At 48.3% G+C, this 23,703-nt stretch overlaps 2 protein-coding genes and 1 long non-coding RNA gene across 4 annotated transcripts in view; 2 read left to right on the top strand and 1 right to left on the bottom strand.

Annotated features, from left to right (window-relative positions):
* The window catches only part of LOC132394724 (butyrophilin subfamily 3 member A1-like), a 42,515-nt gene extending 39,508 nt beyond the window's left edge, over nt 1-3,007 (top strand). The window contains exon 12 of the mRNA XM_059971109.1: nt 1,499-3,007. Coding sequence (XP_059827092.1) covers nt 1,499-2,013 — 515 coding nt within the window. The 3' untranslated portion in view covers nt 2,014-3,007. The remainder of the gene's footprint in view (nt 1-1,498) is intronic.
* Nucleotides 3,008-13,433: 10,426 nt separating this feature from the next.
* Nucleotides 13,434-20,403, bottom strand: LOC132394723 (uncharacterized). Its single transcript, XR_009512408.1, has 3 exons — nt 20,351-20,403; nt 15,380-16,801; nt 13,434-15,079 (listed from the first exon to the last, which is right to left on the bottom strand). It is a non-coding gene; the product is annotated as an uncharacterized LOC132394723 (long non-coding RNA).
* A 10-nt stretch (nt 20,404-20,413) lies between these two features.
* LOC132394722 (butyrophilin subfamily 3 member A3-like) overlaps nt 20,414-23,703 on the top strand; it is a 51,074-nt gene continuing 47,784 nt past the window's right edge. Inside the window, exons 1-2 of one of the 2 annotated variants that reach the window (XM_059971107.1) lie at nt 20,414-20,519; nt 22,948-23,028. In XM_059971107.1, the coding sequence (XP_059827090.1) occupies nt 22,974-23,028 (55 nt within the window). In that variant the 5' untranslated portion in view covers nt 20,414-20,519; nt 22,948-22,973. Of the gene's footprint in view, nt 20,696-22,947; nt 23,029-23,703 lie in introns of both variants that reach the window. The other variant, XM_059971106.1, reaches the window with a different exon arrangement.

Genomic DNA, 23,703 nt, shown 5'->3' with positions numbered 1-23,703 from the left:
CTAGGCTCCTGTACCTCCTGACTGATGACAGCAGTGAGACGAGAGCACGGCCTGGGTGGTGGGACTCCTAGGCTCCTGTACCTCCTGACTGATGACAGCAGTGAGACGAGAGCACGGCCTGGGTGGTGGGACTCCTAGGCTCCTGTACCTCCTGACTGATGACAGCAGTGAGACGAGAGCACGGCCTGGGTGGTGGGACTCCTAGGCTCCTGTACCTCCTGACTGATGACAGCAGTGAGACGAGAGCACGGCCTGGGTGGTGGGACTCCTGAGGCCCCTGTACCTCCTGACTGATGACAGCAGTGAGACGAGAGCACGGCCTGGGTGGTGGGACTCCTGAGGCCCCTGTACCTCCTGACTGATGACAGCAGTGAGACGAGAGCACGGCCTGGGTGGTGGGACTCCTGAGGCCCCTGTACCTCCTGACTGATGACAGCAGTGAGACGAGAGCACGGCCTGGGTGGTGGGACTCCTGAGGCCCCTGTACCTCCTGACTGATGACAGCAGTGAGAAGAGAGCACGGCCTGGGTGGTGGGACTCCTGAGGCCCCTGTACCTCCTGACTGATGACAGCAGTGAGACGAGAGCACGGCCTGGGTGGTGGGACTCCTGAGGCCCCTGTACCTCCTGACTGATGACAGCAGTGAGACGAGAGCACGGCCTGGGTGGTGGGACTCCTGAGGCCCCTGTACCTCCTGACTGATGACAGCAGTGAGACGAGAGCACGGCCTGGGTGGTGGGACTCCTGAGGCCCCTGTACCTCCTGACTGATGACAGCAGTGAGACGAGAGCACGGCCTGGGTGGTGGGACTCCCAGGCTCCTGTACCTCCTGGCTGAAGGTGACAGCAGTGAGACGAGAGCACGGCCTGGGTGGTGGGACTCCTAGGCTCCTGTACCTCCTGACTGATGACAGCAGTGAGACGAGAGAACGGCCTGGGTGGTGGGACTCCTTGATGCTGTTGTCCTGTGACAGCGTTCCGTGCAGATGTGCTGAGCGGTGGGGCGGGCTTTACCAGTAACGGACTGGGCCGCGTCCACTATTTTTCCTAGCATTTTCCCTTCAAAGGCTTTGGTGTTTCAGGGCAGATTATTGCAGCTCGGGAGGTGGGAGTGCCCCCAGGAGGTGAGGCGGGGCTGATCTGGGGTAAAGGGGCTGGGTGGGAAGGTGTTTGTGCCTTGTGGGAGGGGCCATGCTGAGAGGCAAGGGGCTGAAAGAGGAGGGGTGAGTGTTGCTGAGGGCTGTTGAGACAGATTTGGGTCTGGGGGGGGAGGTGAAACGGTGGCATGCTGCCAAAGGAAGAGACATGCTGGAAGAAGGGGGGTCTGTGAGGTGGGGAGGGACCGCCGCAGACTGGTTGGGGCTGTCGTCAGAGGGGGAACTATGAAAGCCTCCAGCAGCATGTATTTGTTCCGCCGGAACTACCTGAAACGTTGTGTCGCTGAGCACGGGTGATGCAGGCCCCCAGGCTTAACCTCCGGTCTCGGCCTCTTTCCACAGTGTCGATCACCTTTGACCCAGACACCGCCAACCCATACCTGATCATCTCAGACGACCACCTGAGTGTCTCGTTCACTGAAGAATGGACGGAGAAGAAGGACAACTCCAAGCGCTTCAACGCCAGGCTCTTTGTGATGGCCTGTGAGGGCTACGACAGCGGCAGGCAATACTGGGAGGTGTTCGTGGGTAATAAGCCTGATTGGGACCTGGGGGCGGCCTACGCATCCATCCCCAAGAATGACTGGGTCACCCTGAGCCCCGATAACGGGATCTGGACTATCGGCAAGCGTGGCCAGTTGTACGAGGCCAATGACGAGTTCCCCGTTCCACTGGAGGGAATGGCCGCTGCTGAGACCATTGGCATTTACGTCGACCATAACCTGGGCACGATCCACATATTTGATGCCGAAGCCATGGCCCACATCTACACATTTCGAGCCAAATTTACTGAGAAAGTCTACCCCTTCTTCAGTCCCTGGGGGTCACAGGAGAAAATGAAGATCTCCCCCATTTGACTCTTCAGGAGGTGAGCATGATGGCACAGGAGGAGCCCTGTGGCCAACTGGGGAATTCACTTCTAAGTTCACCAAACAGTAATTTCAATTCTGGAAAACTCCAGATGACTTTTACAGAATGCTGCAGAGATCATAAACACCAGAGATTCTGCAGATTCTGGAAATCCGGAGCAACACATGCATTCAAAATCCTGGAACAATTCAGCAGATCAGGCTTCGTTTACAGAAATGAGTAAACAGTCAAAGTTTCAGGCTGAGAACCGTCATCAGGGCTGAAAAGATGCCAGAATTAAAAAAAATGTAGGGAGGGGAGGGGGGGGGGGGTCTATAAATCAGTGAGTCTCACATCAGTCGTAGGGAAATTTTATTTTTTATTTATTCATGTACGGGATGTCGGCATCACCAGCTAAGCCAGCATTTATTGCCCATCCCCAGTTGCCCCTGAGAAGGTGGTGATGAGCTGCCTTCTTGAACCACTGCGGTCCCTGAGGTATCACTTCACTGAAGCAGTCACCCCAGCCCCTTAACTCTTCCACCTATCACCTCCCAGCTTCCTTCTTCATCCTGCTTCCCATCTCCCACCTTCTTATTCTGTCACCTTCATCCTTCATTACCTTTGGCTGGAACATTGACTGTTTGTTCATTTCCATTTTTTCCCAATTCAACCATTTTCTATTACGCAGGTCCCCAAGTCCTGACAATGTCCTTGTAAATTTCTGTGCACTTCTTCAATTTTATTGATATCTTTCCTAGTCTCAAACTTACTGATGTAATTTATTCAGATGTAATTAAAACTGATGTATTCAGTTTAAAGTGATTGGCTCTGAAAGTCTACTTTCAAAAGTTAAGTAAGTTTATAAATGACTCTGACATGTCTCTGACATTAGATTTTATCTGTCATGCCTGCCCTTTGACTGGTATGAACTACCTGTGCACTACATTCTTATTCAGAAATGTTCAGTTTTTCTAAATGCAGGGCGGGGAGGGGTGGGATGACGACATCGTGATTCCTTGTATATATTTGTAATAAAAGCTTGTAAAAAAAAATGGCCTTCTTTATTACTCTCTGTGAAATTACACTCAGTGGCCACTTTATTAGGTACGTTCTGTTGTAATGCAAAGTCATGTACCTAATAAAGTGGCCATTGAGTACACTGTATGGTCGTGGCCATCTGCTATCCAAAGTTTGACGTGCTGTGCATTTAGAGATGCTCTTCTGTGTGCATGGCTATTTGAGTTACTGTCGATTTCCTGTCAGCTTGAACCAGTCTGGCCATTCTCCTCTGACCTCTCTCATATCTGACTTCATTCACTATGACATGCCACTGAGTCTGCAATAAAACCAAGGAGCTAGGATACGGCACCCTGACTCTCATGTCATTTTGGAATGGAGTTTGGCTGACTATCTAGCTGATGTTACAACACCTGAGTGAGGGCAGTAGAATATCAGGCTTAATATCACTGGCATATGTTGTGATGTTACAACAGCTGAGTGAGGGCAGTAGAATATCAGGCTTAATATCACTGGCATATGTTGTGATGTTTGTTGCTGCAGGACATTGGAAAACCTAATAACTTAAAAACTACAAATTACAGTTAAAAGTATGTGGAAAATTAAACGAGGTGCTAAAAAGGGGGAAAAAGCAGCGAGGTAGTGTTCATTTGCAAATCTGAGGGCAGAGGGGAAGAAGCTGTTCCTGAAACGCTGAGTGTGTGTCTTCAAGTTCCTGCGCCGCCTCCTCGATGGTAGCAATGAGAAGAGGACGTGTCCTGGGTGATGGTCCTTAATGATGGATGCTGCCTGGCCCTTGAAGATGATTGAATGCTTAAGATATAGGGACCAGTGACTATAATATAAAAGAATTCTCCCAGTAATTTGAGAAGGAGAAGTTAAAGTCAGATGCATCAGTATTGCAGTTGGAGCAATGGGAATTACAGAGCCATGAGAGAGGAGCTGGCCAGAATTGATTGGAAGGGAACTCCAGCAGTAATGGCTGGAATTTCTGGGAGCTATTTGGAAGGTGCAGGACAGATACATCCCAAAGACAATGAAGTATTCTAATGGCAGGATGATGCAACCGTGGCTGACAAGGGAAGCCAAAGTTAGAAGGAAATCGGAGTACTCGGTAGCTTTCAAAAACCACCAGAAGATTTGGTAGCTTTTACAAAATCACAAGAAAGGAAAAGATGGAATACAGAGGGTTTTAAAAAGATCACTCTTATTTCTATAAAAGCAGATTTAGGCCATTCAGTCCATTGAGTCTGCTCTGTCACTCCATCATGGCGGATACTGGATCCCACACAACCCACTACACTTGCCTTCTTGCCTTATCCTTTGGTGCCTTGACTGGTCAAGAAACTATCAAGTTCAGGCTTAAATATACCCACGCACAGCCTCCACCGCAGTTTGTGGCAGAGCATTCCAATGATTTACTACTTTCTGGCCAAAAAAAAATCCTTCTTACCTCTTTTCTAAAGGGTCACCCCTCAATTTTGAGATTGTGCCCTCTAATTCTGGATACCCCCACCATAGGAACCATCATCTTCATATCCACCCTATCTAGTTCTTTCAACATTCGGTGGGTTTCAATGAGATCCCCCCGCATTCTTCTAAATTACAGGCCCAAAGGTGCCAAATGCTTCTCGTATGTTAACTCTTTCCAAAATCATCCTTGTGAACCTCCTCTGGACTCTCTACAAAGACTGAGATATGGGGCCCAAAACTGTTGACAATACTCAAGTGCTGCCTGACTCGTGTCTTATAAAAACTCAACATTATCTCCTTGTTTTTATATTCTATTCCCCTTGAAATAAATGCCAACATTGCATTTGCCTTCTTTACCCTAGACTCAACTAGTAAGTTAACCTTCTGGGAGTCTTGCACGAGGACTCCTAAGTCTCTCTGTTCCTCTGACGTTTGAACCTTCTCCCCATTTAGATAATAGTTCGCACTATTGTTCCTTTTACCAAAATGCATGTTCATACATTTCCCAACACTATTCCATCTTTTTTTTGCCCGTTCATCCAATTTGTCCCAGTCTGGCTGCAATCACATTGCTTCCTCAGCACTACCTACCCTTCCACCTATCTTCATATCATCCACAAACTTTGCCACAAAGCCATCAACTCGGTTATCTAAATCACTGGCAAACAATGTGAAAAGTAGCGGTCCCAGTACTGACCCCTGAGGAACACCATTAGTCACTGGTATCCAACCAGAAAAGGCCCCTTTTATTCCTACTCACTGCCAACTGCCTTTCAGCCATTCAGTATCCATGCCAGTATCTTTGCTGTGATGCCGTAAGATTTGTTAAGCAGCCTCATGTGGCACCTTGTCAAAAGCCTTCAGAAAATCAAAGTAAATGATATTCACTGCCTCTCCTTTGTCCACCCTGCTTGTTAAAGGCAAGATTTCCCTTCAAAGAAAGTATACAGACTTTGACTTACTATTATTCTCCAAGTACCACAAACCTCATCCTTAATAATAGACTCCAACACTTTCCCAACCACTGAGGTTAGACTAACTGGCTTGTAATTTCCTTTCTTTTGCCGTCCTCCTTTCTCAAAGAGTGGAGTGACATTTGCAATCTTCCAGTCCTCCAGGACCATGCCAGATTCAAGTGAATCTTGAAAGATCATGCCCAGTGCATCCGTTATCTCTTCAGTAACCTCTCTCAGCACCATCAACCTCAAGAATTTTGAGTTTGCCTGGCACTTTTTCCTTTGTAATATCAATGGCATTCACTCCTGCTCCCTGACACTCACGGACCTCTGGCACACTGCTAGTGTCTTCCACAGTGAAGACAGATGCAAGGTACCCATTATGTTCATCTGCCATTTCTTTGTCCCCCATTACTACCTCACCAGCATCATGTTCCAGTGGTTCAATATCAACTCTCACCTCCCTTTTCCTCTTCATATAACTGAAAAAAAAGCTTTCGGTATCCTGCTTTATTATTGGCTAGTCTGCCCTCATATTTCATCTTTTCCCTTCTTATAGCTTTTTCAGTAGCCTTTTGATGCATTTTAAAAGCTTCCCAATTATCCAACTTCCCACTCACTTTTACTACTTTATATGTAATTTCCTTGGCTTTTATACAGTCCTTAACTTCCTTCGTCAGCCATGGTTGCCTACCCCTGCCATTTGAGAACTTCTTCCTTTGGTGGAGATATCTGTCTTGTATGTTGTGAACTATTTCCAGAAACTTCATCCATCTCTGCTCTGCCGTCATCCCCTCCAGTATCCTCCTCCAATCAATCCTGGACAAGCTCCTCTCTCATGCCTCTGTAATTCCCTTTACTGCATTGTGACACTGACACATGTGATTTATGCCTCTCTCTCTCAGACTGCAGTCTGAATTCAATCATATTACGAGGGGTGATTGATAAGTTCATGGTCTGAGGTAGAAGGAGTCAATCTAAGAAAACCTAGCACGTTTATTTTTCAACATAGTCCCCTCCTGGACAGACTTAGTTCAGCGGTCGTGGAGCATATGGATCCCTTATCTTCAAGTCGGCATCTTGGACCTCGAGGTGGTCCACAGCAGGGGGGGATTGAAGTTCGTGGCCGAAGGTAGAAGGAGATGAGTTATACAGCTCTCGTTACATGCACGTGCAGTTCAACACTTTGAGTGAAAATGCAGAAAATTTTAAGTTTCTCGTCATCTCCTACTTTAGGCCACAAACTTATCAATCACCCCTGCTGTGGACCACTTCTGGAGATCCAAGACACCGACTTCTACAAAGAAGGGATCCGTATGCTCCACAACCGCTGGACTAAGTGTGTAAATGTAGGAAAAATAAACGTGCTAGGTTTTCTAAAATTGACTCCTTCTACCTCAGGCCATGAACTTATCAATCACGCCTCCTATGATCACTGTCTCCTCTGTGTTCCTTTACGTTGATCTCCCTAGTAAGATCTGGGTTATTACACAACACTTTTATACCACTGGAGAGGTAGCAATAGGGGATAGAGAAATGGCGGATGAATTGAATAAGTAGTTTGCATCATCGTTCACTGTGGAAGACACCAACAGCAAACTGGAAGTTCAAGAGTTTCGTGGGGCAGAAGGTGTTTGTGAAACTGAAATGTCACATGAACCAGATGGATGATGCCCCAGTGTTCTGAAAGAGGTGTCTGAAGAGATTGTAGAGGTACAAGTTTTGAGCAAGTAGAGAGGCTACAGAATGACTGAGACAGATTACAAGAATGGGCAAAAAGTGACAGATGGAATACAGTGTTGTGAAGTGTTTGGTCATGCACTTTGGGAGAAGAAGTGAAAGGATTGACTGTTTTCTAAATGGAGACAAAATTCAAAAATCTGAGGTGCAGAGGGACTTGGGAGGATTCCCTAAAGACTCATTTGCTGGTTGAGTCTGTGGTGAGGAAAGCAAATGTGATGATAGCATTCATTTTGAAAGGACTAGAATATAAAAGCAAGGATGTAATGTTGGAACTTTATAAAGAGGCCTCACTTAGAGCACTGAGCACCTTAGCTGAGAAAGGATGTGCTAACATTGGAGAGGGTTCAAAGCAGGATCACAAAAATCCTTCCAGTATTGAAAGGCTTATCATATGAGAGGTGCTGGATAGCTCTGGGAGTTTACTCACTGGAATTCAGAAGAGTGAGTTTGGATCTCATTGAAACTTGTTGAACTTTGAATGGCCTTGATAGAGTGAGTGGTGGGAGGGTGGAGGGGGTCAGGTAGGTGAGTGTTTAAGACCAGAGGGCACAGCCTCAGAATAGACGGACTTCCATTTAGAACGAAGATGAGGAGGAATTTCTTTAGACAGAGAGTGGCGAATCATCGTCACAAGCAACAAGTGTGGAATTCGATGCCACAGGTGGCTTTGGAAGCCAAGTCATTGGGTCCATTGGAGGCAGAGGTTGATAGATTGATTAGTCAGGGCATGAAGGGATATGGGAAGGAGCCAGGAAATTGGGGCTGAAAGGGAAATGGTTGAACCATGAGGAAATGATGGATCAGACTCGATAGGCCAAATGGTCTAATTCTGTTCCTATATCTTATGGCCTTAAGGAACCACCCTTATGTACACCTCTGTAAGATCCGAAAAGAAATTAGCAGAGAGAGTTGTGGAGGGTTTTTAAAGATGAATTGCTCAGGGTACAGGAAAGATATTTCCCATTAGAAGGAAGGATGTGGATGGAAAGATCAGAGAACTTTGGATGCCCAGAGAGATCATGAAATAAGTCAAAAAGAAAAAGGAAAAGTATGTAAAGTTTTGGCAGTTAGGATCAAACGGAGCAAATGAGGGTTATAAAGAAGCTAGAAAAAACTAAAGAAGAGAATTAGGAAAGCCAGGAGGGGCCATGAAATGTCCTTGGCAAGTAGGGTTAAAGAATATCCCAAGGCATTCTAGACATAATAGGAGCAAAAGGATAACTAGAGAATAGGGTGGGACCACACAAGGTAAAGAGGGGAACATTTGCTTGGATACAGAGAGTGTGAGTGTGATGAATATGTTAAAGTGTTCACAGGTCCAGGAGGAGGAAGTGTTGGACCTCCTAATGAATATTAAGGTAGATAAGTCTCCAGGGCCTGGTGGGATTTTCCCCAAATAATTGAAGAGATGAGATTGCTGGGCTCTTGACCAGTATCCAAGTGGCTAATGTGGTACCTCTATTTAAGAAGGGAACAGGGGAAAATCCAGTGACTACAGGCCAGTTAGTCTCATCTCAATTTTAGTCTCATCTCATTCCTGGGGAAAATTCTTAGGGATAGGATATATGTGCATTTGGAAACTCATGGCCTAATTAGGGAGAGCTGGAATAGCTTTGCGCGTGGCAGGTCATACCTTACCAACTGGACTGAAGTTTTTGACAAGGTGATGAGAGAGATTGATGAGGGTAGGGCAGTGGATGTTTTCTATATGGATTTTAGTAAGGCATTTGACAAATCCAGAAGATTAAGATTCATGGGCTTGGCAGTTTGTATTCAAAACTGGCTTGCACATCAAAGACATGGGGGGGTGGGTTTGAAGGGTATTATTCGAGCTTGAGGTCTGTGATTAGTGGAGATCCACAGGGATCTGTGCTGGGGCCTCTGCTGCTTGTGATGTATATAAATGACCAGGATGAAAATGTAGATGGGTGGGTTAGTAAGTTTGTAGATGATACCAAGATTGGTGGAGTTGTGGACAGTGTGGAGTTTAACCCAAATAACTGTGAGGCGTTGCCCCTCGGTAGGGCAAATACAAGGAGACGGTACATTGTTAAGGACAAAGTACTTAACAGTGTTACTGAACAGAGAGATCTTGGGTTCCAAGTTCACAGCTCTTTGAAAGTGGCTGCACAGGATTGGCTGGTTAAGGAGGATTATGGAACGCTTGCTTCTTTTAGTCAAGGCATTGAGTTCAAAAGTCAAGAAGTTGTGTTGCAACTTTGTTGAACTCTGCTTAGGCCACATTTGCAGTGTTGCATATAGTTCTGGTTGCTGAGGTTTGGAGAAAGTCCAGAAGAGATTATAAGGGTTTAAAGGGCATGTGCTATCAGGAGAGGCTGGATAACAGGGATTATTTTCTCTGGAGTGGCCGAGACTGAGGGGAGATCTGGAAGAGTTTTATAGGATTATGAGAGAGATAGACAGGGAGTATCTGTTTCCCAGGGCTGCAATGTCTAATACCGGAGTGTACACAAGATGGGGCGGGGGGGGGGGGGGGGGGGGGGGTACTGTGGACATTGTGTGGGTAGGAAGGATTCGTTTTTCTGTGGGGGAGGGGTTGATTTACTTTTTAGTTGGTTCAGCACAGCACTGTGGGCCGAAGGGCCTGTTCTATGTTGCAGAATGAGAGGTCAAATTTGGGCTCAGCTGACTTCTTGGTGGTTGCGTTCCGCGGAGGCGGATGCGGCACCATTGAAGGAGGCGGGGTAACCGGACCCAGATCGAACTACCCAGGATTAGCCGAGCCAGACCGACACCGGCGCTCCGGTTCCGCTCGATATCGGCTCCGAATGTGCGCCGCAAAGTGAAAGTAAACGGCGACGGCCTGCAGATTTGTGAGGCCTTCCGGTTTGCGGCCCGGACAGGGAGGCCGGCGAAAGGCCGCTCCTCTCTATCCCGCCCCGGACTCGGGACCGGTCCGGGATTCGGGCAGCGCGAATCCAGCTCAGATCCAGACTCCGGCCCGGCTGGTCCGGGCTCCTCGGTACAACCTCGGGGTGGGGTGATTGGTTCTTCTCAGAACCAGCCCAACCTGTCCCTCGAAACGCTGGAGTCGTTCCCTCGTCCCGATCCCCGAAATTCCTTAAAAGTTAACTTGACTTTTGAAGTTCAAGTTTACACATGAAATAGCCGAACGAGACGGCGTCTCCGGGTCCAAGGCGCAGAAGCTCAGAACCAGCGACCACACACGGCACAAGGCACATTCAGCACGTTTATATAATTCTGTGTTTAGTCTGTGGTGAGGACGACAAATGAAATATTAGATACATTTGGAGAGAACTAGATTATAAAAGGAAGCATGTAATACGAGGGCTTTATAAAGGGTTGGCCAGACCGGACTTCGAGCTGTTTTGGCCCCTTTGCTCAGAAAGGCGGAGCAGGGAGAAACCAGATATCTGGGTTAGCAGTCCAAACACATACCTGGCACTACCTCCTACCCCCTCTGATAGAGCCCTCTCCCGGAACCAGACACATACCCGGCACTACCCCCTACCCCCCTGATAGAGCCCTCTCCCGGAACCAGACACATACCCGGCACTACCCCCTACCCCCCTGATAGAGCCCTCTCCCGGAACCAGACACATACCCGGCACTACCCCCTACCCCCTCTGATAGAGCCCTCTCCCGGAACCAGACACATACCCAGCACTACCCCCTACCCCCCTGATAGAGCCCTCTCCCGGAACCAGACACATACCCGGCACTACCCCCTACCCCCCTGATAGAGCCCTCTCCCGGAACCAGACACATATCCGGCACTACCCCCTACCCCCTCTGATAGAGCCCTCTCCCGGAACCAGACACATACCCGGCACTACCCCCTACCCCCTCTGATAGAGCCCTCTCCCGGAACCAGACACATACCCGGCACTACCCCCTACCCCCCTGATAGAGCCCTCTCCCGGAACCAGACACATACCCGGCACTACCCCCTACCCCCCTGATAGAGCCCTCTCCCGGAACCAGACACATACCCGGCACTACCCCCTACCCCCTCTGATAGAGCCCTCTCCCGGAACCAGACACATACCCGGCACTACCCCCTACCCCCTCTGATAGAGCCCTCTCCCGGAACCAGACACATACCCGGCACTACCCCCTACCCCCCTGATAGAGCCCTCTCCCGGAACCAGACACATACCCGGCACTACCCCCTACCCCCCTGATAGAGCCCTCTCCCGGAACCAGACACATACCCGGCACTACCCCCTACCCCCCTGATAGAGCCCTCTCCCGGAACCAGACACATATCCGGCACTACCCCCTACCCCCTCTGATAGAGCCCTCTCCCGGAACCAGACACATACCCGGCACTACCTCCTACCCCCCTGATAGAGCCCTCTCCCGGAACCAGACACATACCCGGCACTACCCCCTACCCCCTCTGATAGAGCCCTCTCCCGGAACCAGACACATACCCGGCACTACCCCCTACCCCCTCTGATAGAGCCCTCTCCCGGAACCAGACACATACCCGGCACTACCCCCTACCCCCCTGATAGAGCCCTCTCCCGGAACCAGACACATACCCGGCACTACCCCCTACCCCCCTGATAGAGCCCTCTCCCGGAACCAGACACATACCCGGCACTACCCCCTACCCCCCTGATAGAGCCCTCTCCCGGAACCAGACACATACCCGGCACTACCCCCTACCCCCCTGATAGAGCCCTCTCCCGGAACCAGACACATACCCGGCACTACCCCCTACCCCCCTGATAGAGCCCTCTCCCGGAACCAGACACATACCCGGCACTACCCCCTACCCCCCTGATAGAGCCCTCTCCCGGAACCAGACACATACCCGGCACTACCCCCTACCCCCTCTGATAGAGCCCTCTCCCGGAACCAGACACATACCCGGCACTACCCCCTACCCCCTCTGATAGAGCCCTCTCCCGGAACCAGACACATACCCGGCACTACCCCCTACCCCCCTGATAGAGCCCTCTCCCGTCAGTCTCTGGAAGAACCAGAATCAGGTTTATTATCACCGGCATGTGTGGTGGCATTGGTTAACTCAGCAGCAGCTGTTCAATGCAATACATGGTAATATAGAAAGGGAAAAAATAGATCAGTTACAGTCAGTATATATTTGTATATTGGATAGATTAAAAATAGTGCAAAAACAGAAATAACATATATTCAGAAAACGTGAGGTAGTGTTCAGGGAAGAAGCTGTCCCTGAATCGCTGAGTGTGTGCCTTCAGGCTTCTGTACCTCCTACCTGATGGTAACAGTGAGAAAAGGGCTTGTCCTGGGTGATGGGGGTCCTTAATAATGGATGCTGCCTTTCTGAGACATTGTCCCTTGAAGATGTCCTGGATACTATGGAGTGCCCATGATGGAGCTGACTGAGTTTACATCTTTCTGCAGAACCTCTACAGTAGCCCCAACAATTCCCACCCACCCCCCAACCGTTCCAGCCACAGTACGTCTGAGTGTCTTTGGTGACATTCCAAATCTCCTCTGACTCCTAATGAAATCTAGCTGCTTTTTTGTAACTGGATCAATATGTTGGGCCCTTAGACATCCAGGAACCTGAAACTGCTCACCCTTTCCACAACTGATCCCTCGACGAGGACTGGTGTGTCTTACCCTTTCTGAAGTCCACAATCAGCTCTTTGGTCTTTCTGATGTTGTTGCTGTGACACCATTCAACCAGCTGATCTAGCCCATCCCTGTAGGTGATCTGAAATTCTGCCGCCAACAATCGTCAGAATATAGGAGTATAAAAGTCAAAAAGTCACACAATGCCTCTGTATAAAACCTATTCGGACTGATAGTAACTGAAATGCTTCGTTACAAGAGGATGTAGATAGAAAGATACTTTCGAAACCACCTTGGTTTCCTCGGCTGCATAAGTCTAGGGAAGACAATTTCTGGCCTTGCCAAACTCGTGAGATTGAGGTGCGCTTGATTTACCCCCCCACCCCCCCACCAAACCTCGGTTTGTGTGGATGCAGTGTCATTTGCTACCCCGTTACAAATTAATGCCACGAAATAACAGACAGTACACTGCGTACGATTAAGGGAATATTTATGAATCTGAACTGAAGTGTTGTAAAGATTAACAGAAAGGGAAGAGCCCATTCTAATTAAACAGTCAAACGTGCACAAGTTGGATCTCATCTTGAACTGTGTTACGTACCCCGTAACTGGGTCACTTACCAGCAAAGATAGAGAGGTCTGCTGAAGTCTGATGGTACTATCTTTAACAGTATTTATTGATAAAAATACACAAAAATAATATCAATGCAAACATACAGATAATATACGTTGTCAATACTAAATCTAAAAGCGGAGGGTATAATAATAATCAATAAGGAATAGCTCTATCATTGTCTAGGGGATAATGTATTGTCCGATGGAAATATAAAAGTCACTTTAGTTCATTCAAGCTGCAGCTTTCTGGTTTGAGAGAAAGACGGGTTAAAACTTGCCCAGTCCTTTTATGATGTCAATCCTTCGAGAGTCGTTGGGAGTTGATTTCCCCGTTGTTAGCTAAAAAACGTTCTCCCATGGTCAAGGCACACCGATTCCGGGGCAAATGGAAACGGACGCACGTGGCCTTCCCACCGGTTTTTGCTATTATGGGATCGCTAGCGTTTCTTCTGGTGCATCTGAAGGGGCTGTTCCCCAGACCCTTTTTTATCCTGACTCACAGGGTCTCAGATGTCAATCAGGGTGGGATGATGCAATCCCTCAACCAGCCCCCTCTTGGTTCATTGCCTGGGGGCTTCGATGCATCGTACAGGATTCAATACACAAGTTCGTCTCCAAGAGACAATAGCCGTTATCAATGGTTCCGCCTTTCGGAGGCCAGGACACATTCCAAACTCTGCATGTCTTTCTCTCATTTCCTGGGTCTCCTGACTCGGATCAATAGCGATCCTGCCATTCTCAAAAAGGAGGGGGCCACGGGCATAACATCTGTCACTCACGCTCTGGGCCCTCGGTCAACGTGAAATCTTCTGAATTTCACTCGCAATCCATCTCCAACAAACAGGTCTCCCACTGGATCGTAATCTACGACTGGTTCTCGCCAGTGTCTTCTCTCTTCATCTCCTCTCGAACAAAAGCCCAAGACCAACCTTATTGCCCCTCACCAAGTTGAGTGGCACACATTCCACATCATCTCTCATCTTCAACAACCACCCAGACAGGATGAAAGCAGAACAGACTGATCTCACAGAGCTGCTAAGTGAAATACCCTCAGCATAAGGGTAAAGGTGTGAGGCAGGGCATTACACTTCATTGATCCCAGTGGAAATGACAGTGTCACAGCAGCATTGCAAGTGCACAGATAAACAAATATTAGAAGGGAAGTAAGAAAGAATTTTAAAAAGTTACCTTAAGAATAAGATGTACCAGATTTACAAATCAAAGATGATGCAAGAATTACTGTAATATTATACAGTAATGGGTGCACATTCACACCGTCCGAGGGGGTCATTTCCCTGGCTGCAATATAGAGCCTAATGGCCGAGGTTAAGAATGGCCCCTTTGGAGCAGTGCAGTTGTCTCGGGCTTGGGTTGTTCCTGTCACACCAATCCAGCAGCCACTCCACTTCCTCTCTGTATTCCATCTCGTCATCGTTGTTGTTGAGGTTTGATACACAACAAGGACATTTCCCCTACCAGTTTCTGGGGTATGATGGTGTTGAATGTCTATAAACAGCGGTCCCTATTATGAAACCATATTTTCCAGGTGGGACAGGACAGAGTGATAAGCAAACTGGCAAGGGTCCAGTGTAGCCAGTAGAAAGGCTTCAATGTGCTCCATGACCAGCCATTTCATAATGGTTGATGTTAACGCCACCGGACGAGAGTCATTTAGGCAGGTTCTTTGACAGTGGAATGATGGTTGCTGCCTTGAAAACTGAGGGGAGAACAGATTGTTCCAGAGAGATGTTAAATATACCCATCAGCTCATGTCACGCCAAACTGTTAATCTGCCTAGCTCCACTGACCTGCCATTTGTACCTCTCTCAACCACATACCTATACACTGCAATCGAACCCACACCCACTATTTCTGTTGGCACCCTCAGGGTGAAGTAGTTGCCCTTAAATATTTCACCTTTCACTCTTAACCCATGACCTCTAGTTCTCGTTTCACCCAGCCTCAGTGGAAAAAGGCTGCTTGCATTTATGCTAACTGTATACCCATCACCCCTCACCTTTTAGTTTGCTGAGTCTCCATTGGCCAGGGATCACAAGAAGAGCCGGCGATTCAATCTAGTTGAAAAAGGCAGCACCTCACGGTAGTTTTCAGAGTTGGACTGTGAGCAGGATTCATTAGAAAGGGCCAATAAGACTGAGGCAGGAGCAAGTGGAGAGGCTCCTGTGTGAGCGAGCCAGTGTTGGAGAAGCTTTGGCTCACCAGGCTTAGGTGAATTAAGTATCTTCTTCATTACTTGTTATTCCTGGTCTGTTAGTGCAGTGAAATGACTCCAGGGGCAGGGTTTTGTTCTGTGTGTGGAGATGTGAGAATTCCAGGAGACCTTCAGTCTCCCACGTAACCATACCTGCACCAGGTGCTCTGAGCTGCAGCTCCTGACAGAACTTGCTAAGGAACTGGAGCTGCAGCTCAATGGCCTTCGGAGTGATAGGGAGGTAGTCACCCCTACGTTGCAGGAGGCAGGTAACCTGGCGAAGGATGGGAAATGGGAGGCCCAGTGTCGGTTCCCCTCAGTAATGCTGCGGAGGGGGTGACACACTGACCGGCTCTCTGACACGGAGTGGTGCTCCCACAGTTAGAGGAATAGGGACAATGTTCTGTGGGCGCGATAGAAACCTCGGATGGTATGTTGCCTCCCAGCTGCAGGGTCAGGGATATCTCAGAGGGGCCCACGGCATTCTAAAGGTGGTGGGGATGGCCAGCTAGAAGTGTTGGTACGTTTGGGCACCAATGACTCATGGAGGAAAAGAGAAGAGATCCTGAAGAGAGATTTTAGGGAGCTAGGTAGCAAGCTGAAAACCAGAAGCAGTGGATGTATGTATATTTAAGGCAATGTTGGATAGATTTTTGCATAGTCGGGGAATTAGGGTTATGGGGAAAAGGCAGGTCAGTGGAGATAAGTCCATGGCCAGATCAGCCATGATCTTATTGAACGGCGGAGCAGAGTCTCGACAGGCCGGATGGCCGACTCCTGCTCCTATTCCCTATGTTTGTATGTAGGGTAGCAACTGCTGTCCATGTCATGTCAGCGAGGATAAGAAACGAAATGATCCTAGATTGGGGGGCCAATATCCTCGTGGGCAGGTTTGCTAGAGCTGTAGGCAGGGGAATGGCATTCGGAGTGATGGGGTGAGGATGGGGTAGCTGGTTTACAAACAGGCAGTGTGCAGTGAGACTGCTGGCAAAGAGGGACTGATTGCAGACAACAGGATGAGTTGCAACGTAAAAAGGTGACGAATACAGGACTTATTTGAATAAATGTTAAATTTGAATGCGCACAGTGTACAGACTAAGGTAAAAGAACTTGTAGAACAGCTACGGATGTAGGCATCACAGAATCACGGTTAAAAGAAAATTATAGCTTAACATCCAAAGATTCTATCGAAAGGACAGGCAGGAAGGCAGATGCGATGGGGTGGCTCTGTTGGTAAAAAATGAAATCAAATCATTAGAAAGAGGTGACCTGGGGTCAGAAGGTGATGAATCATTGTTGGTCGAGCTAAGAAACTGCAAGCGTAAAACGACCCTGATGGGAGTTGTATATGAACCTCCGTACTGTAGTAAAGATGTGGTCTACAAATTACAATGGGAGACAGAAGTTGCATGCCAAAAGGGCAGTGCTGTGATAGTCATGGGGGATTTCACTAGGCAGGTAGATCGGGAAAATCAGACTAGTGCTGGTTCCCAATAGGGTTCATTTTGGAAATCTTATAAGATGGCTTTTCCGAGCAACTTAACATAGAACATAGAATAGTACAACACATTACAGGCCCTTCGGCCCACAATGTTGTGCCGACCTTCAAACCCTGCCTCCCATATAACCCCCCACCTTAAATTCCTCCATATAGCTGTCTAGTAGTCTCTTAAACTTCACTAGTGTATCTGCCTCCACCACTGACTCAGGCAGTGCAGTCCACGCACCAACCACTCTCTGAGTGAAAAACCTTCCTCTAATATCCCCCTTGAACTTCCCTCCCCTTACCTTAAAGCCATCTCCTCTTGTACTGAGCAGTGGTGCCCTGGGGAAGAGGTGCTGGCTGTCTGCTCTGACTATTAATATCTTGTATACCTCTATCATGTCTCCTCTCATCCTCCTTCTCTCCAAAGAGTAAAGCCCTAGCTCCCTTAATCCCTGATCATAATCCATAATCTCTAAACCAGGCAGCATCCTGGTAAATCTCCTCTGTACCCTTTCCAATGCTTCCACATCCTTCCTATAGTGAGGCGACCAGAACTGGACACAGTACTCCACGTGTGGCCTGACTAGAGTTTTATAAAGCTTGTGGTTGAGCTCTCTAGATCAGTTACTCTGGACTGGGCCTCGTGCAATGAACCGGAAATGTTTAGAGAGTTTAAGGTAAAGGAACCCTGAGGGCCAAGGGATCATAACATGATAGAACACACCCAGTAATTAGAGAAGGAGAAGCTAAAGTCAGATGTAGCAGTATTACAGTGGAGTAACAGGAATTACAGAGCGGTGAGAGAGGAGCTGGCCAAAATTGATTGGAAGGGAACTCCAGCAGAGGTGACAGCAGAGCAGCAATGGCTGGAAATTTTGAGAGCAATTCAGAAGGCTCAAGATAGATACATCCCAAAGAAGAAGTATTCTAAAGACGGGATGGTACAAGCATCGGCTGACAAGAGAATTCAAAGCCAACATAAAAGCCAAAGAGAGGGCAATAAAACAAAAAATAATGGGTAGTCAGAGGATTGGGAAGCTTTTAAAAACCACCAGAAGGCAACTAAAAAGTCATAGAGAAGGAAAAGGTGGAATACGAAAGTAAGCCGGCTAATAATATTCAAGAGAATATTTCTGGAGAAACGTAAAGTGTCAAAGAGAGGTGAGTGGATACCGACTGCTGGTAAATGATGTTGGAGAGGTAGTAATGGGGGTAAGGAAATGGCGGAAGAACTGAATAAATATTTTGCATCAACGTCCACTGCAGAAGACACCAGCAGTCTGCCGGAAGTTTAAGAGTGTCAGGGGGCAGAAGGCTGTGAAGTTGCTATTACTATGGTGAAGGTGCTTGGGAAGCTGAAAAGTCTGGAGGCTGAAGAGATTGTAGAAGCACAAATTTTGAAGATGCAAAGAGACTACAGTAGGACTTAGACAACACATACAAAATGCTGGAGGAATTCAACAGGCCAGGCAGCATCTATGGAAAAGAGTAAACAATCAACGTTTTGGGCCGAAACCCTTCGGGTTACTTAAATTTCCAGCATCTGCAGATTTTCTCTTGTTTGTGAAAGGACATGGACAGATTTGGAGAATGGGCAAAGAAATGGTGGGTGGAATACAGCATCGGGAAATGTACGGTCATGCATTTTAGCAGAAGAAATGAAAGGGTTGACTATTTCCTGAAGAGAAAATATAAAAAACTGAGGCACAAAGGGGTTTGGGAGTCCTTGTGCAGGATTTCGGAAAGGCTGATTTGCAAGTTGAGTCGGTGGTGAGGAAGGCAAATACAATGCTAGCATTCGTTTTGAGAAGACTGGAATATAAAAGCAAAGGTGTAATGTTGAGGCTTTAAAAGGCACCAGTGCAGCCTCACTCGGAGTATCGTGAGAAGGTTTGGATGCCTTATCTTAGAAAGGACGTGCTGACATTGGAGAGGGTGCAAAGGAGGTAAATGATGTTGGGAGATTGCTGGGCCCTTGACCAGTATCTTTGTATCTTTTCTAGGCACAGTGAAGTCCTAAAGGACTGGTGAGTGGCTAACGTTGTAGCTCTATTTAAAAAGGGAACAAGGGAAAATCCTGGGACTATAGACTGGTGTGTCTCATGTCAGTTGTAGGGAAATTGCTGGAGAAAGTTCTTAGGCATAGGATATATGAGCATTTGGAGACCCATGGCCTAATTATGGAGAGCCAGAATGGCTTTGTGTGTGGCAGGTCATACCTTGATTGAGGTTTTTGACAAGGTGACGAGAGATTGATGAGGGTAGGGCAGTGAATGTTGTCGACATGAATTTTAGTAAGGCGTTTGACGAAGTCCCTCAGCAGGCTCATCTGGAAGATTAACCATGGGGTCCATGGCGAATTGGCTGTTTCAGTTCAGAACTGGCTTGCGCAGAGAAGACAGAGGGTGGTGGTCTTATTCGAGCTGGAGGTCTGTGATTAGTGGACATTCATAGGGATCTGTGCTGGGACCTCTGCTGCTTGTGCTGTATATAACCTGGATGAAAATGTAGATGGGTGGGTTAGTAAGTTTATGAATGATACCAAGATTGGTAGAGTTGTGGACAGAGTAGAAGACTGGCAAAGAATACAGCACGATATTGCAGAGAAGGGCTGAGAAATAGCAGGGCAAATGCCAGGAGACGGTACACTGTTAAAGACGAGATCCTCAACAGTGTGGCTGAGCAGAGAGATCTTGGGATCTAAGTTCATAAATCCTTGGAAGTGGCTACGCAGGATAGAGTGGTTATGAAAGCTTATGGAATGCTTGTTTCTATTAGTTGAGGCATTGAGTTCAGAAGTGAGGGAGGTTACATTGCAACTTTGTCAAACTCTGGTTAGGCCACAACTGGAGCATTTTACACAGTTCTGGCCGCTGTACTATAGGCAGGTTGTTGAGGCTTTGGAGAGATTTACCAGAATGCTACCTGTTTCAGAGAGCATCTGCTATCACTAGAGGCTGGATAAACCTGGGATGTTTACTCTGGAATGGCAGAGGGCGAGGGGAGATCTGATAGAGGTTGACATGATCATGAGAGGCATAGATAGAGTAGACAGGGTGCATCTTTCTCCGGGGGTCGAAATGTTTAATACCAGAGGGCGTGCGTTGAAGGTTTTCTTACTGAGAGAGTGGTGGGTGCTTGGAACGCGTTGTAGACGGAAACACACTAGTTGCAGAGGCTTTTAAGAGACATTTAGGTAGACACACCAATATGAGAAAGACGGGGTGGGGGGACATGGACATTGTGTAGGGTTAGGGTTAGGATTATTTGCGGGCGGAGGTTTGGCTTACTTTTTAGCTCTACCCGTCTCTGCTTTCTGTACAGTTCCCTTCGTTCTTTTTCCGGAGGGAGTGGCCAGATTTGGGTTCGGCTCACTTCCTGATCGAGTTATGGAGTTGCGGCGCGGGTGCAGCACCGTTGAAGGAGGGGGTAACCGGTTATATTCGCGCTGTTGAACAGGTACTGGTGACCGAGAAGACCCAGATAGAACTACCTGGGATTAGCCGAGCCCTGCGGGGCCGGCCAGACCGACACCAGGGGTCCGGTTCAGCTCGATAGCGGCTCCGACTGTGCGCCGCAAAGTGAAAGTAAACGGCGGCGGCCTGTAGATTTGTGAGCCTTTTGACTGTCATTCGGTGAGTCTCCGACGGGTTTCTGTTTGCGACCGGCGAAAGGCCGCTCCTCTCTATCCTGCCCCGGACTCGGGACCGGGACCGGGACCGGTCCGGGATTCGGGCAGCGCGAATCCAGCTCAGATCCAGACTCCGGCCCTGCTGGTCCGGGCTCCTCGGTACAACCTCGGGGTGGGGTGATTGGTTCTTCTCAGACCCAGCCCAACCTGTCCCTCGAAACGCTGGAGTCGTTCCCTCGTCCCGATCCCCGAAATTCCTTAAAAGTTAACTTGACTTTTGAAGTTCAAGTTTACACATGAAATAGCCGAACGAGACGGCATCTCCGGGTCCAAGGCGCAGAAGCTCAGAACCAGCGACCACACACGGCACAAGGCACATTCAGCACGTTTAAAATAGCGACAACATACAGTTACACAAAAATAAAACATTTATATAATTATATGTGTGAGTCTGTATGTGCGTGTATGTGTGGGTGTTTGTGTCTGTATATGTGGGTATGTCTGTGTGTGTGTATCTGTGTGCGTCAGTCTGTATATGTATGTGTGTATATGTGTGTGTATGTGTATATGCCTATGTGTCTGTGTGTATGTGCGTGTGTGTCAGTGTGTGTTGTGTCTGTGACGAAGGAACCCATACCAATCCTCATAGAGGGATCAGCTTCAAGTTCCTGGGTGTCAAGATCTCTGAGGATCTAACCTAGTCCTAACATATCGATGTAGTTACGAAGAAGGCAAGACAGCAGCTATATTTAAATATTAGGAGTTTGGAATCCTAATTTGGGATATCAACCAATACACTCAAAAACTTCTATAGTTGTACTGTGGAGAGCATCCTGACAGGCTGCATCACTGTCTGGTGTGGAGGGGCTATTGTACAGGACCGAAAGAAGCTGCAGAAGGTTGTAAATCAGTCAGTTCCATCCTGGGCACTAGCCGACAAAGTACCCAGGACATCTTCAGGGAGCGGTGTCTCAGAAAGGCAGTGTCAATTATTAAGGACCTCCAGCACCCAGGACAAGCCCTTTTCTCACTGTTACCATCAGGGAGGAGGTACAGAAGCCTGAAGGCACACACTCAGCGATTCAGGAACAGCTTCTTCCCCTCTGCCATCCGATTTCTGAATGGACATTGAATCTTTGGACACTACCTCACTTTTTAAAAAATATACAGTGATTCTGTTTTTGCACATTTGAAAAGCCTATTCAATATATGTAATTGATTTACTTAACATTATTTTTTAAATTTTATTTTTTTCCCTCTATGCTGGACTATGTATTGCATTGAACTGCTGCTGCTAAGTTAACAAATTTCACGTCCCATGCCAGTGATAATAAACCTGATTTGGGTCCTGGCTTTTATGCTGCGGTACCATTTCCCGGATGGTAGCAGCTGGAACGGTTTGTGGTTGGGGTGACTCGGGTCCCCAGTGATCCTCCGGGCCCTTTTTCACCTGTCTTTGTGAATGCCCTGAATCATGGGAAGTTCACAACTACAGATGCACTGGGCAGTCCGCACCACTCTCTGCGGGGTTCTGCGATTGAGGGAAGTACAGTTCCCGTTCCAGGCAGTGATGCAGCCAGTCAGGATGCTGTCAATTGTGCCCCTGTAGAGAGTTCTTAGGATTTGGGAACTCAGGCCAAGCTTCATCAACTGTCTGAGGTGAAAGAGGCGCTATTGTGCTTTTTCCACCACACAGCTGGTGTGTAAACTATGAGGTCCTCATTGACATGTATACTGAGGAGCTTAAAGCTGTTCACCCTCTCAACCCCAGATCCATTGATGTCAATAGGGGTTAGCCCGTCTCCATTCCTCCTGTAGTCCACAACCAGCTCCTTTGTTTTTGCGACATTGAGGGAGAGGTTGTTTTCTGACCTCTGTGTCAGGGAGATGACTTCTGTCTAGGCTGCCTCGTTATTATTTCAGATGAGGCCAAACAGTGCAGTGTTGTCAGCAAATTTAATTAGCGGATTGGAACGGTGGGTGGTGGGTATACAGAGAGTAAAGGAGGGGGCTCAGGACACGGACCTGAGAAGGCAGGAGAATAGGGGTGAGAGATCAGCCATGATTTATTATCATTGAGCTGAACTGCCTAATTCTTCTATGTCTTATGATCTTAGTGGGCTATGGGAAGGATCGAGGAGCAATTCTGGGAAAGGGGATTTCACTGTGTGAAGTCAGCATGGAGTCATGCCCAAGGTCCTCCTGTTCGGTTGGAAATGAGTGTGTCAATAATTGCATGAACTTTCCTTTTCCCAGAACGGCATTCAGACGTTCCATGAGTGATGGAGGCCTGGCCACTATTTCTGATGCTCCTCGCAATTAATTCTACTCCAGCGGGTGAGAATCCCTCCTCCCTCCGCCCCCTCCATTCCCCACTTTTCCCTCCTCACTTTCCTTCTCAGTTGGCCTTCTCCCCTCTGCTCTCAACCCCACTACCCTCATACTCCTTGTTCCCTCATACTCCTCTCAGTTGTACCTGGCCTGTTCACATTCACATTTGTCCATCTACATTGAAACCTACAGTGAAATGTGTCATGTTTGCTAAAAACCAACACAGTTCAGAGTATCCCAGGTGTCCCCTCGCATTTCGGCCCCAACACAGCATCCCCACCGTGTTCAGATGAACCACACGAGCCTCTGGGCCAAGGACATCCTCCCACCCAATTCCCCCTCCCACCCACACACGGACAGTCCTCCAACCCCAGGACAGGCCACCTCCGGGACAGGGACACCCTCCCAATCCCTCAAACCCACGGACCGTCCCCAACCCCAGGACAGGCCACCTCCGGGCCAGGGACACCCTCCCAGTCCCTCAAACCCACGGACCGTCCCCAACCCCAGGACAGGCCACCTCCGGGCCAGGGACACCCTCCCAATCCCACAAACCCACGGACCGTCCCCCATTCCCAGGACAGGCCACCTCCGGGACAGGGACACCCTCCCAGTCCCTCAAACCCACGGACCGTCCCCAACCCCAGGACAGGCCACCTCCGGGCCAGGGACACCCTCCCA

The sequence above is a fragment of the Hypanus sabinus genome, chromosome 5, assembly GCF_030144855.1.
Source record: "Hypanus sabinus isolate sHypSab1 chromosome 5, sHypSab1.hap1, whole genome shotgun sequence".
Taxonomy (NCBI): Eukaryota; Metazoa; Chordata; class Chondrichthyes; order Myliobatiformes; family Dasyatidae; genus Hypanus; species Hypanus sabinus.
This window is presented reverse-complemented; position numbering and strand designations above follow the sequence as displayed.